This window comes from Schistocerca nitens, chromosome 5 (genome assembly GCF_023898315.1).
Source record: "Schistocerca nitens isolate TAMUIC-IGC-003100 chromosome 5, iqSchNite1.1, whole genome shotgun sequence".
In the NCBI taxonomy this organism is placed as follows: domain Eukaryota; kingdom Metazoa; phylum Arthropoda; class Insecta; order Orthoptera; family Acrididae; genus Schistocerca; species Schistocerca nitens.
Genome location: NC_064618.1, coordinates 500,965,645 through 500,980,389, shown reverse-complemented (window position 1 = coordinate 500,980,389; position 14,745 = coordinate 500,965,645). Strand labels below are relative to the sequence as shown.

Genomic DNA, 14,745 nt, shown 5'->3' with positions numbered 1-14,745 from the left:
CAATAAAGAAGTGATAGAGTCGGAACTGTAGTTTCTAAGGTCGAGGAACTGATTGTACTCTACCTTTGACAATATGGTAGTAGTGGGTAGATGTTTCGAGCACGGGAAGCTTACGTCAGCAAACAGGGGAGAATTAAACGGGAACCGTTTGTTATTAAAGGGAACAGCTTGCGTGATAATGGCAACTATTTTCCACCTGCCTGCCGCGATTTCAGGGATAGTCCAATTGAATATTTCGCAGCTTCGTTTGTATTGGACAGAGAAGCCCGCGGAAGTGCAACCTGCCGCATATCTACCCACTTTAAATCAAACTCTAGGGCCAGAATTAATGCAGTCTATAAACAAACTTCTCAACCAGCAGGAGGGACGAATCTCCCTAAAAACCTTAGTGCAGCATGTAAATATATATTGGGAAAATCAGTACCGAAAGAAATAATATTGAGTTTTGTCATAACAGCCACCACAGCGACACTTGTTCTGCTGAGTGTAGTCCTTGTTTTGGTATGTAGAAGACGAGGCGCAAGACCGAGCTCAGATCCAGCCGCTGTCCAGATTCCAGTGGATTGGATATCCCGAGCATAAAAGCAGCAGAAGGAAAACGAACGCACAATGGGGTAGTATTAAGGTCAATTGATTCGTTTTAGCTTGTGAGTTGGGATTAGAGGAAGTTATCGTGCAACAAGCCTAGTAATGAAGAAGTTCCATGTAGTTTTGAGTTAAGAAGCAGGGCAAGGGGCCCTAAAGAAATGTGCAAGATAAAATGTTAGGGTTAAGGAAACTAATTGTTAGAATAATTCTTAAGATATGAAACAGGACCAGAAGGGCTGGTCACCAGGAACTCTAGTTTAAAGGATAATCTAGTTTGGTCGACCTGAGGGACAGGGTCTTGACAAAAAGGAGGGCAACGTGGCATATCGACCATATTCGGGCAGAAAGTACGCCAGAACAGAAGTAAGTTCAAACAGAGCCAGCCGCTGGTAGGCGTAAGTGTTGTGCACTGCGAAGCAAAACACGGTCAACTGGACGCGGTATAGCAACACCTGACCCTGCTGTACGCTATCGGAAGGGCTAAAGTAGCGTGTAAGTAAGTACTCAGCCATTTGTGTACTAAAATACTCTTGTCTCAGTATCACAGTCCACATCACGAGTCTGTGACACCCAGAGCGACATTCCGGAATGTAGGATAGGGTCCGCTGTTCGAACACGGGACGGGGCAGCCGGCCCTGAGTCAAAAGAGTACCGGCCGCTGGAGGAGAGAGTCGCCCGCTGCTGGACGGAGGTTAAGGCCGTCTCCGTGGTATCGCCAGAAGCGCTGCCGCGCTGTCATCAACGTCACAGCCAGAGATGTCAGGGACTGTGTCATTCGAGTGATACCAAGTGAGCCGTGCGTGGCTCGTGTTCCCGCCATCATGTATTTTACACCCTGTTTTTAACGTACTTCCACTTCACTACTGAGTTGCTGCTTTGCCTGACCGTGAGCGGCGCTAGCAGCACGTATCAATGTATCCCCTCTCGTAGTATCTTTGCTCGACTCCTATTACTTCCCGGCCGCTGTCTGTCGGAAGCCAGTTCAGGTCGCGACTTCGGGCTGCCAGTCAGTTGAAACGTGTCTGGAGCGCAGTCCGGACCTGCCAGTCGGGTAGTTGCTAGTGCAGTCGGGTTGGAGCTGTGAGGTTTGCGTTGACATGGTTCGCCCGACCATTGCCGCCACGCTTCACTTGAGCCGGGCCACGGTCTTGGTGGATCGTCGGTCGGTCGTCTTACTGGATGACGCGTTTAGGCTCGAGTCGGCTGTGTGTGTGTGCATCGACTCCCGATTTGTCTTCGTGTGTGCTTAGTTACCGTTGGGTACCGTTCAGGTCTTCGTGCAAGTGTTTGTCAGGTTGTATTATGTGTAGTTGGCATTTTTTCCATTGACGACTATTTTAGATGTTGTCGGCATTCTGAGGGTAGTCGGTCGGTTGGTGCTGACCAGAGAGGACATCTCCGTGCGGTGCAATCGGCTGGGTCCGCTGGAGGTCCCTGCGCAGTGTCGGAGCGTGTGTGGAGCTGTCCGATCGCTACGATCTCCGTGGCTCACCGACACAGGACGTCAAAGTTGAGTGGTGTGTTATGTACCCAAGCCACGTCCGTTGATGTTGTGTTGTTAGTTTCGGTGGTTCACTGTTGGAGAGCTTTTCCTGCGAACAACACCGAGTGTTTGTAGTGGTGAAATCGAGCCGCCATGTGGTGGAATTAACTATGTTGGTTCACTACAATTCAAGTGCATCAGCGGAATTTTCTGCCTTGTGGCCGTTAGTGTTCCGGTTACCTGCCCTGGCCAGTAACGTAATTTCAGGCAGCGTCCTTTCCTCACTGCTGCAGGCCTCCAAACAACAAATCTTAAATGTCTGTGTCCAACATGGGGTGTAGTTTTGACGGTTTAATACATATTTCATTGTGGATAATCATGCCCGTAACTGTTTGGTCTTTGAGTTTTTATGTACCGATTGGTGGCTAACAAGTCGTTTGTTCGGCTGGTCCGTGACTGTCTCTTGTTTGGGTTACCGACGGATCAAGTGTAGTTGGGCGCACCACCTGTCTCACCTAAGTGAACGTTAATGTTTCGAGGGCAGGGCGCCCCCCCCCCCCTTCCCCCTGGAGACGTCTGAGTGCCGTTGTCTATACTGTCCTTTTCATGGGTGTTTAATGGTCTGTTGGTAATCTATTATAGCCAATGCTTTAAAAGAAAAAAATTATTGTGTTTCATGTAAATCAATTTATGTAAATCAATTGTTGGCCCTCAGCCGCCTAAAACCTTATTCTTAAATTTTGTTATTGTCGTTGCGTTGCCTTTTCATTGAGTGTGCGTTCAGCCATTGAAAAATTAAAGGTTAAGGTATTTTCGAATTTTTGGAAAATCAACTGTGGGCCTTCAGCCAGCCTTATTCTCAAAATTTCCCCTTAAGCGGAAACATTGCGGCCTTCAGCCTTAAAAGATTAAGGTAATATATTTTAAAATTTTGAAATTTAATTTTTGGCCCTCAGCCGTTTATATTGCACCTTGTATATGTTTGATTTATCGACTCACTTTTGCCTCGAGGCTTTCCGCCTAGCTGTGATTATATATATATATATATATATATATATATATATATATATATATATATATATATAAAATTATTTTATTTGCAATTTTAACTGAATGTCTTCAGTCATTTAAAATTTGTCTTGTTTTTTTAGATTTCTTGTTTGCAGGCCTTCAGCAGTAAAAGAATTGAATTTTGAAACTCGTTAAGGTTCGGCTATGTGCCGTTTTGGTTCAAAGGTGTTATTAAAGTACAATAAATTACAATTTTGAAGTGAAACTGACCGACACCTTATTTGGCCCTTTCCACAATCCTAATCACCTGTTCTGTCCAGCCGGTTTAGCGGGCGTCTCACCAAGCTCGTCCCCGCCCTTTGTGCTGCCGGCAATGCAGGACGTCTGTTGTTTTACATGAGAGGAAACTTAACGCCCCCACCAAGTTGTTCCTGATGTGCTAGGGCCGAGGGCCAGAATAAAGAAGTTAATTAAACGAATCTGTTGTCGTCCTGACGTCTCATTTCACTCTCCATCGGTAGCAGTACTGGTGCCATCTAACAGGAGGATGCCTCTTAGAGTCACACTCTCTATACACTGCAAGAGTCTGACATTTTATCTTGAGTTTCACACGTGGCGAGACACTCAGGAGATACGTCGTACTATCATTCACTGGTAGATATCCCCGTAACCTTATCTACAAACGTCATGAAGAATATGACTCATGAAACGGTCACAGTGTGACGACATGAAACCACTGCGTATAAATCTTCGAAGACTCATTACGAATTCCGATCCTGTAGCAATTTTTATTTGCAAAGACGTAATGGTTACGTTTCAGGTTCGGCATTTCTAAACAGTTGATGTAATTTTATGCTGTGCATTCCACTGATTTCATTCCTGTTGATTCCATTCATTCCGTTTTAATTATTTCAGTTCCGTTAATTTAAACGCCTATGACACGGTAAGTCTTTGTCCCGCGTTATATCCTTTTCTCTGTGCGGCGCAATCCCTGTACAGGATGAACTCTGGTTGTTTGTTCGGAAAAGTAGGAGGAAAACATAAGTGACTTTAAATGCTCGGATCAGTGCTAGAAGCGTTCTCGGATGGCCTAAGTGATTGACGTGGCTGACTGCTGTACAGTGAGAAGACAAAAGCCAAACCGGCCGCTGTGGCCGAGCGGTTCTAGGCGCTTCAGTCCGGAACCACGCTGCTGCTAAGGTCGCAGGTTCGAATCCTGCCTCGGACATGGATGTGTGTTAGGTTTAAGTAGTTCTAAGTCTGGGGGACTGATGACCTCAGATGTTAAGTCCCATAGTACTTAGAGCCATTTGAACCATCTGAAGGCCGATGGTTTTAAAAAACAATACAATAAATTTTCAACAGGCAGAAAGCCTTTGATTTTAAAAACACAATTACAAGCATACAAATTCATAGGCAACGCTGCTTAGAAGTTTCCAGGCGGCTCGGTCTGCCCTTGAAATCTTAACGTTCGCTTAGGTGAGACAAGAAGTCGGCCCAACTATACTCGATCCGCCGGCAACACAACCAATAGACAGTCACGGACACACCGACAAGACGACTTGCTAACCACCGACCAGTATACGAGAACTCCAAAGCCAAAACGTTACAGACATAGCCGCCCACAACCAAATATACACTAAGCTGTCAAAAACTACACACCATGTTGGACAGCGACAACAGGTGAGGAAAGGACAGTGCCTGAATTTACGTCAGCGACCAGGGCAGGTAACCGGAACACTAACGGCCACAAGGCAGAAAATTCCGCTGGTGCACTTGAATTTCAAACCGACAAATATAGTTAATTCCACCACACGGCGGCTAAATCTTCACCAACTCGAACACTCGCTGTTACTCCCAGGAATACCGCCAACAGCGAACCACCAATCAAGGGGACAACGTGAACAGACATGGCTTCGGTAATTAAATCACCACTCAACTTTCACTCAGTCGGTGAGCCACGAATCTCGTAGCACTCGGAACAGCCCCCACACGCTCCGACACTGCATAGAGACCGACAACGGGCCGGCCGACTGCGCCGCGCGGAGACTTGCTTGCTCCAACCGACCGATTCACTGCCAGTACACCGAAAACATTTAAAACAAGTCGTCAGTGGAAATGACACCAACTACACACACAGTTTGACAAACACATGCACGAAGACTTGAATGACACTCAGCAGTGGCTGTGCAATCACGAAAACTAATCAGGAGTGTGGTATCGACAGCAACGATGCCACGGAATAGTTTCTCAAGTTGGCACTACGAGAGAAACAGACGACAGCGCCCTCTAGCCGGTGCTGTCGAGGTCTACGAGCTCCGAGACTGCTTCAGCCCAATTCATCAGGTGCAGCCAGTCAGGACACTCGCTTCAGCTTCGCACCTCATTCCAGGTTATGTATTCTTATTGTTTGAGTAAAGGGGATGTAAATTTATGCAGCAGTACCGACGTGTTTTACCTTTTCCTGTTCCTTACCCACGCGCCGCCTCCCAGGCGGGATACAAAAAGGAGTCGATACACACACACACACAGCCAACCTCTAAGCGATGGCCGAGCCAATTCACGTCGTCCAGTAGGACCACCGACCGACGATCCACGAAGACCGTCCCCGGCTCAAGTGATGCGTGGCGGCAACGGTCGGGCGAGCCATGGACATGTAGGCCTTACTGTTGCTCCAACCCGACTGTACTACGAGGTGCATTCAAGTTCTAAGGCCTCCGATTTTTTTCTCCGGACTGGAAAGAGATAGAAACATGCGCATTGTTTTAAATGAGGCCGCGTTCATTGTCAATACGTCCCAGAGATGGCAGCACCGTACGGCAGATGGAATTTTACCGCCAGCGGCGAGAATGAGAACTGTTTTAAATACTTAAAATGGCGACATTTTCCTTACTTGAACAGCGTGCAATCATTCGTTTTCTGAATTTGCGTGGTGTGAAACCAATTGAAATTCATCGACAATTGAAGGAGACATGTGGTGATGGACTTATGGATGTATCGAAAGTGCGTTTGTGGGTGCGAAAGTTTAATGAAGGCAGAACATCGTGTGACAACAAACTGAAACAACCTCGGGCTCGCACAAGCTGGTCTGACGACATTATCGAGAAAGTGGAGAGAATTGTTTTGGGGGATCGCCGAATGACTGTTGAACAGATCGCCTCCAGAGTTGGCATTTCTGTGGGTTCTGTGCACACAATCCTGCATGACGAACTGAAAATGCGAAAAGTGTCATCCAAGTGGGTGCCACGATTGCTGACGGACGGCAACACGGCTGCCCGTGTGGCATGTTGCCGTGCAATGTTGACGCGCAACGACATCACGAATGGGACTTTCTTTTCGTCGGTTGTGACAATGGATGAGATGTGGATGCCATTTTTCAATCCAGAAACAAAGCGCCAGTCAGCTCAATGGAAGCACACAGATTCACCGCCACCAAAAAAATTTCGGGTAACCGCCAGTGCTGAAAAAATGATAGTGTCCATGTTCTGGGACAGCGAGGGCGTAATCCTTACCCATTGCGTTCCAAAGGGCACTACGGTAACAGGTGCATCCTACGAAAATGTTTTGAGGAACAAATTCCTTCCTGCACTGCAACAAAAACGTCCGGGACAGACTGCGCGTGTGCTGTTTCACCAAGACAACGCACCCGCACGTCGAGCTAACGTTACGCAACAGTTTCTTCTTGATAACAACTTTGAAGTGATTCCTCATGCTCCCTACTCACCTGACCTGGCTCCTAGTGACTTTTGGCTTTTTCCAACGATGAAAGACACTCTCCGTGGCTGCACATTCACCAGCCGTACTGCTATTCCCTCAGCGATTTTCCAGTGGTCAAAACAGATTCCTAAAGAAGCCTTCGCCGCTGCCATGGAATCATGGCGTCAGCGTTATGAAAAATGTGTACGTCTGCAGGGCGATTACGTAGAGAAGTAACGCCAGTTTCATCGATTTCGGGTGAGTAGTTAATTAGAAAAAAAATCGGAGGCCTTAGAACTTGAAGCAGTATAGCCGCGCCCCAACTACACGACTGGCCGGTCCGAACTACCCTCCTGGCATGTTCCGACTCACCCACGGCAGACGACAACCGGGGAAGTAATAGCAGTCAGCGTGAGGGCTATATCGATGGGCGCTGCTGCTGCCGCTGACGGGCAGACAAAGCAGGAACTCAGCGACAACAGAAATTGAAACTAACGTAACGAGGTGGCAACACCATAAACACAGGATGTAAAATAAGAGATGGCACGAGCTCGAGCCACGCACGGCTCAAGCAGATTATCTGACACATTCATACAGTTTCAGTTAACGTTATTACCATCATTAAATTCTCTACAACTTATGTGGAAAACTTTGTGCAATTGTCTGGAATTTAAAAAACAAATTGGGCCAAGTAGTTAATAAATTAAAAATTTTACTAAATTACTTCTTTGCTTCTCTGGGTGTTCTGGAAAACTGCTGCAGATACACGTCTGGGACATGTTTTATTAGATTCACCAGATCAATAACAAAATAAATAGAAATCGTACTTTACTTCAACCTCGTACAGTTTTGCGATGGCTTCATACTAGCGCCGGCCCGAGTGGCCGAGCGGTTCTAGGTGCTACAGTCTGGAACCGCGCGACCGCTGCGGTCGCACGTTCGAATCCTGCCTCGAGCATGGATGTGTGTAATGTCCTTAGGTTAGTTAGGTTTAATTAGTTGTAAGTTCTAGGGGACTGATAACCTGAGGAGTTGAGTCCCATAGTGCTCAGAGCCATCTGAACCATTTTCATACTAGCGAAGTTGCTAAATTTCAAGTAAAATCTTTTATTAGCCGCAACTTCGTAACTAAACATTTGCTGACCTATGTTTGTATGACCTTTTTTCTTTAGTTTTACTTGTAGAATAACATATTAAATATTTGCATATCTTCGTGAATCACCCTGTATAACCTCGAGACATGTGAAGCAAACAACCTTTCTCGGACGCGGTGCTTGCCAATTAAACACTCTAATACTGGACGACAGCGGTCTGAAAGAGGCGATAAAAAAAACCTTGGGTTAAATATCTCAGTCAAGATACGAAGAAGGATTAGTTAGTGGCTTTCGTATGTTAAACTGAAACTTAGGAAACGCATTATTCAATATTCCAGAAAGAAAGCATGTCGGCGGAATCGAACGACAACATTCGCGAAACTGTCTCGAGCTGATTGTGAAAGGGTCTGAATGTTCCGTTTCAACTATTTTAAGTAATGTAACATTCACTTGGTATCGAGTCATATTTGGAGTGCGATTTAAAGTACACTTGGCACTACCCTAAGCATTGAGAGAAGAGGTGAACGTCTGTGTTTCATTTATTATTCTTATGTATGTGTGCACTTCCTAACATATTTATTGCTGTGCCCTCATTCAATAATTTAATTTTGTTTAAATTTTTGCATGTTTGGATCTGTGTGAGTGAGTTTTATGCTAGTGAGATGGGGTCTGGTAAAGATATTACAGATGAAGTTGGCAGTTTACTAGGTCGATAGTCTGCAGCTTAGTAAAAGTAACCAAAGACGTGGGCGGTGAGGTTCCATCAGTCGTAGTTGGCCAACCTGGTTAGGCGGACCTCCCCTCCTCTGTCTTGGAAGTGGAAGGAACTGGCCGTTAGCGGAACTGCGGACCGAGGACTGCTGGAGAGGAGGCACTGGTGGTCGGACGGAGCAGATGTACTCTGTTTAGTGCTATCAAATGATAAGCCATCTCTAACATGGTAAACTTGTAGAATATTTAAGGTGGGATACTAATCAAAACGCTTCTTTCTGCAGATAACTTTTGTGTTAATTGCTGGACAGACATTTCAATATGATGGGGTGTTAATTCAATAGTTAGAGCTGGGCGGTATTTAGGTCCTTTGTTCAGGTCATAATCCACTTCTTTCTTCAGGTTTCAGAAATAAGTTTCAGAACAGCGTCTGTTAGAGATAATTGAAATATTTAAGCGCGTTTGTTGATTTTAAGTTACTACAAATCTTGCTATAATTTCAATATATTAATCCAAGAATTCTTTCATTTTGCCTGTGATGCTTTGTTCAGTGGTAATCACTTGTTCTGGTGAGCAGTATTAGCACCGATGTCTCGGCCTGGTATGTACCGCATTAGCACTGACACGGCGGCAAGGAGAATATCATTCATGGCTGGAATTGCACGACGATAACCGTGAAACGTTATTGCAGACAGTGACGTGTGTTGGAATTAGTCAATGAATGTCACACATGGAAGGAAATTGCGCGTGCAGATTTGAATATGCACTTGTGGTCGTTGCACGATGAGTTCATATGCCATCGATCTATGGTCTGATACAGGCCTCATGGTCCGTTGAATGATGTGCTTTACCGATCTCAAGAATTTAATTTAAAAGCCAGTTAGTGGCACGTGGATACGTTTTAAGCAATATAATTGTTTCACGTAGTTTTGTCATTGTTATTTCCCATACGCCTGTAGGAGGCCATTATATCGTCAACTGAGCAGTTGCTAATTGCTCGACCATAATTTTATTGTCCAGAAATGTGTGTGATTGGTGCATGAGTTTAAATGATCCGGTTTGTGCGGTTGCTGAAAGTAGTCAAAATCTTAGGTTGCAAGGGCACAGCCATAAGCTACCTTACGTATTCATTTATTTCAATATAAAAAAGGAGAGACAATATTTAATGTTAGTACTAAACAAATGAATATTGTTACACGAAATTGTTTCATTCGGCGATATCATAATGAATGGTATTTGAGAACGGGCACTTCGCGTCGCGTGAGGTGAAGTCAGTAATAAACAGGAAGTAGTTAGATAAAAGTGTTATAAAATAAATTTTTGGATGATTTTGAGAACGAGAATTCGTCAGTATTGATAATTCAGTAGGATTCCCGTTTTCACACCACATTTATTTGCCATGAGCAAAAGTTTGAGTTAATGGATGAGAGGTCCACCACTGAACATCACTGACTATGTATGACTCAGGCACGGTTAAAGCAAATACAGGATGGTTCAAGGAACATTCCTGTCTGAGATTGCGAAGTATAAAATAATAGTGTTTATCCTTTGCACGACAGACAATAAGAAACAAAATCAAAGTTGTTGATAGAAAATTAACTTCTGAATTTTGGACTTTAATATTATGGAGGAAGTACATTAATTACAAAAGCCAGGTCACATATCTGAGATAAGCAGCGGAAGCTTCTCTAAACCATTGTTAAATAATTTTACAGGCCTTCTCACAATATATCAAAAAATAATGGAAAATATTTGGAACAATGTCTCCAGCGCAATCCTGCCTAGCAGAGTAAACGTCGTATGATACGACATCCTCAGAGACAGTGGCAATACTGCGGAACGACGTCATAAAATTAAACTGTAAGCCACCCATTTTGGGTACGATTGCGAGCTGGCCGAATCGGTTATTTGCGGAGACAAAATACAAATCCACCGTTGGCCCAGGCAAAAATTAGCCGTCGTGAACAGAACCGTCGAGTGCATCTTATTAGTGAACGATACTATTTAGCCCTCCTGCAACCTTGATCCAAGTGAAAAACACTGTAGCTGCACTTTGCTAATGGGACTTCCTGTGCACTTCGCTACAGTTTACAAATTACCCATTCTAAAGGACTTTATATTAGTGGGAAGCATCGTGAGTTGCAGTACCTTCCTAGATACGAAATTCGCTTGCAGAACTTGCTAGAAATTGTGTTATCGTAAACAGTTACCCCTAGAAGAAACGAATCCTCTAAAGCGAATGACATTACTGAACTGAGCATTAGTATTTCAGTGGACCTCTGACAACTCTCCTCCTGAAAGTCATTTCGAATTTATTTGGAAACGGAAGTTTATATCTGTTAGGCTGAAATTATTTTGAGGACACAAAATATAAACTTGACAAGCCAGTCATGAAGAGAATGACAGAGTCACGAGACGTTTACTCTGCTTGCAAGTGGATTCCCTGTGGCCCATGACTAAGGAACAGAAGGGAAATGCTTTACACATGCGGAAGACCCAACCTTATATTGTTGAACTTAGCATTATTTCATCTTTCATTAACTCGGCATCTATATCGTTTACTGGACAATCAGAGTAACTAATTGAAGAAGGTTTATCGCAACTCAGTCTGGCAATTTTGTCGCCGAAACCGATTTTTTTAAGATCCTAGGAAAATTATCTTTTGCTAAGAAACGAAGATTTGTAAATTTAAGTTTCAAGAGTGCAGAATTTAACCTTTATTTTATGGTTAGATATGACAACGTTAAAGGCACTGAAGTCAGGAAGATACGGAAAAAAATTAAAAAAAGAAAGATGGTAATATGACAGATTATAGATACAAAGGTCACTGGTTCGATCACTGGACGATACTAGGATATTTATTTGTCACTTTTCACTTAATTAACATCTGGCAGTTTTTGCAAACGTGAAAAATACGCAGTAGCTCTTCGGTTCGGAATCCACGGCTTAACGTAGCGCCTCCTCTAACTGGCTGGGAGAGTCAATTCAAAAGTCTGAGGAAGGCAATGGCATGCCTCTGTTAGGACCATGCTTAGTGAAGCACTGTGGTATCCAAACCAACCTTCGGTTTGATGACAACATCAGTTACTTACGCACAGTGATTTGAACTTCCTAATAGTTTGTGTAGGCCATTAAGTATCACATCAGTGTATGCTCCGATGCAGAGTGAACGGTTCACTGTCTCTGAAAGTATGTTACGGAGTGATTGCAAAACAGTTGAAACACATCCATCAGACGGGGATGTTGTACAGAAGTCACTGCTTTTCAAGACTAGTTGATTATTTGGTTGGTTTGTTGGTTTTTGGGGTTGAGGGGGCCAGACTACAAAGGCCATCGCCGGCCGTTGTGGCCAGCGGTTCTAGGCGCATCAGTCCGGAACCGCGCTGCTGCTACGGTCGCAGGTTCGAATCCTGCCTCGGGCATGGATGTGTGTGACGTCCTTAGGTTAGTTAGGTTTAAGTAGTTCTAAATCTAGGGCAAAGATGACCTCAGATGTTAAGTCCCACAGTGCTTAGAGCCATTTTACAAAGGCCATCGGTCCCAGTTGATTATTTATTCACACCAAATTCCAGCTCCAACTTCATTTCATTTTCAACGTCACCGATATAAATCTAGGTCCAAACTGCAGAAGCACTTATTACACTGAAAACCAGCACATAATAACGAATCTGAAGCATGCGCAACAGCAATGACTAAACTACATCCGTTGAAAGCTCTTTAGAGCCGCAATGACGTAGCTGCTATTACTAAAGTCAACCACTACTTTAGGATTGTGTTGTTTTTATGCGTACAGGATATCGATCTTTTTATGTCATGTAACGATATGGTATAGATCAATTACTTTTTGCATTTTGGTACGTGATTTTCTGTTTGATCATTTTAGATTAGTTTTTGAAGTAATTTCTGTATAAATGATATTTGTGAATGAGGTCCTGTCACATCAAAACCCACTAACAATACTTCTGTTTTTCTGATCGAGGTATAAAATTACAATGTCCTAAAAAGTTATTTCATTTTTGTTCGACTGCATCTGAGTGCATGTTGTAAACACAAAAAAATTAAAATTTAAATAAACCATCTGAGGAGAAGTATAAATTTATGTAAAATTTTCGAATTATACGAGGGCTGGAACTTATATAGTAGCAACTATTTATTCACAAGCGATACAAAGAGTTACATGTTTGCACCTATTACTGTCCTTCAAAGTATTCACCAGCGTTGTGTAGAGCCTGTTGCCAGCGATGTGGAAGGCGTAGTATACCGATAGCAGAGCCTGTTCTGTTGATGGTCGTGTACGTCTGTGATGGTGTTATCCTAACGCATTACATTCCTCCACGGCAGACAGTCAATGCACAGTATTACTGTTCGTTTTTGGAGCATCACCTGCGACCAGCTTTGCGAAAGAAGCGGCGACACTTTCTGCGCAACCCACCCATCATTTTGCACGACAATGCGCGGGCGCGTATAGCGCAAGCTGTGGCTGCTCTGTGACTGTACCATCCACCATACTCCCCGGACTTAAGTCCTTGTGACTCTGATTTGATTCCGAAGATGAAGGAACCACTTCGTGACATTCGCTTCAGAACTGTTCCAGAGATTCGAGAGGCAGTAGACCGCTCCATTTGCACCATCAACAGAACAGGCTCTGCTAACGTTATACTACGCCTTCCACATCGCTGGCAACGGGTTATACACAATGCTGGTGACTACTTTGAAGGGCAGTAACACGTGAAAACATGTAACTCTTTTGTATCGGTTGTGAATAAATATTTGCCACTATTTAAGTTACCCTCGTGTATATACCTTTGGCAAACACACGTATCATAAGACAGAGTTCAGATTTGGTGCTAATCTTAGTGAGATGTGACTGGAAGAAATGTTTCATAAAAGTTAACTCAAATTTAGTTTCTGAAGATCAATAAAATATGTTGAAATTTTTCCTTTATTTGTGAAAGTACTGAAACATCTAACAGTTCTTGAAGTTCTATACTGAACTCGAAAATACGCGAGGACGGAGTTTGACAATGAGCTGCAATGAATCAACGATTATTGGAAGATTGTTCAGATAAGTAAAATAAATTGTTTGTACTGCTTGTATCCAGTCATTTTATTGAATATGTGTTCCGCCTTTTTGCAAATACACTGTTTTTTCTTTTTACCAAACGTGTTTCAGCACCTCTTTGCCATCGTCAGTGGATTTTTTGTTTATTGAAAAACGTGATATTACATTATGCGGTTTTGCAGGACCAACTCCATAGTGTTCTGCACTGATAGCTTGTCTTGTTTTGTTGCGATTGATCCTGCAAAACCATATAACGTAAAATCACTTCTTTCAGTAAACAAAAAACCAACTGATGATGGCACAGAGGTGCTGAAACATGTTTGAGTAAAAAGAGAAAGCACTGTGTTTGCAAAAAGGCGGAATCCATATCCTATAATTTAACTGCAAATGCGGAAAGAAAGGACGAGAGATGCATATGGATATCCACTCATTTTGTTTGTGTGTGCAAAATATCCGTTATTTTGGAAGAGCATGCTCTCAGCCGTTACTTTCTTAACTAGGTGAGAACAAGTACCTTACATAATTACTCAGCACGTCTCTCCAATACCAGAATTTTTTTAAGTGTGCATGTGTGACCCGATAAGCGAGATGTGACGTACCTCGAAGACTCTGGTGCCTCGCAAACGCTTGAGCGACTGCTGGGCCTCCTTGTAACGCCCCCTGAGCAGCAGGTACGTGGGGGACTCCGGCATCCACGAGAGGGTGGCCACCAGCAGAACGGGGAAGGCCATCATGATGCCAGCCAAAGTGCGGAAGTGCACGTACGGCGCCACGCAGAACACGACCAGCGTGCCCAGGTTCTGCATCACCTGCACAAAATCACACACAAATAACATGAAAAGACCATATCCCAGAATCCATTCCGTCGAGACATCGCTGCAGAATGAGTCTGAATCTTTAACAGTTTGGTGTCCTCTTCGACACAGAACCAAATCAAGCTTTCTTTTGTGAAAAACGGAAATGATTAAAATGACAAAGTCAGTAGCTCTGAAGGTGGATTGTAAGCAGAATGCTAGCAGTCTTGAAGTGCGATGCTAAACTGGAAATATTTTCTATGTGAAAGCTTTCAGTCACGAGAAATCATAAACTGTAAGTACGAA

General features: G+C 43.8%; 1 protein-coding gene across 1 annotated transcript in view; it reads right to left on the bottom strand.

Annotated features, from left to right (window-relative positions):
• LOC126259862 (facilitated trehalose transporter Tret1-like) overlaps window positions 1-14,745 on the bottom strand; it is a 72,534-nt gene that overhangs the window by 21,853 nt on the left and 35,936 nt on the right. Inside the window, exon 3 of the mRNA XM_049956919.1 lies at window positions 14,245-14,454. Within this exon, the coding sequence (XP_049812876.1) occupies window positions 14,245-14,454 (210 nt within the window). The remainder of the gene's footprint in view (window positions 1-14,244; window positions 14,455-14,745) is intronic.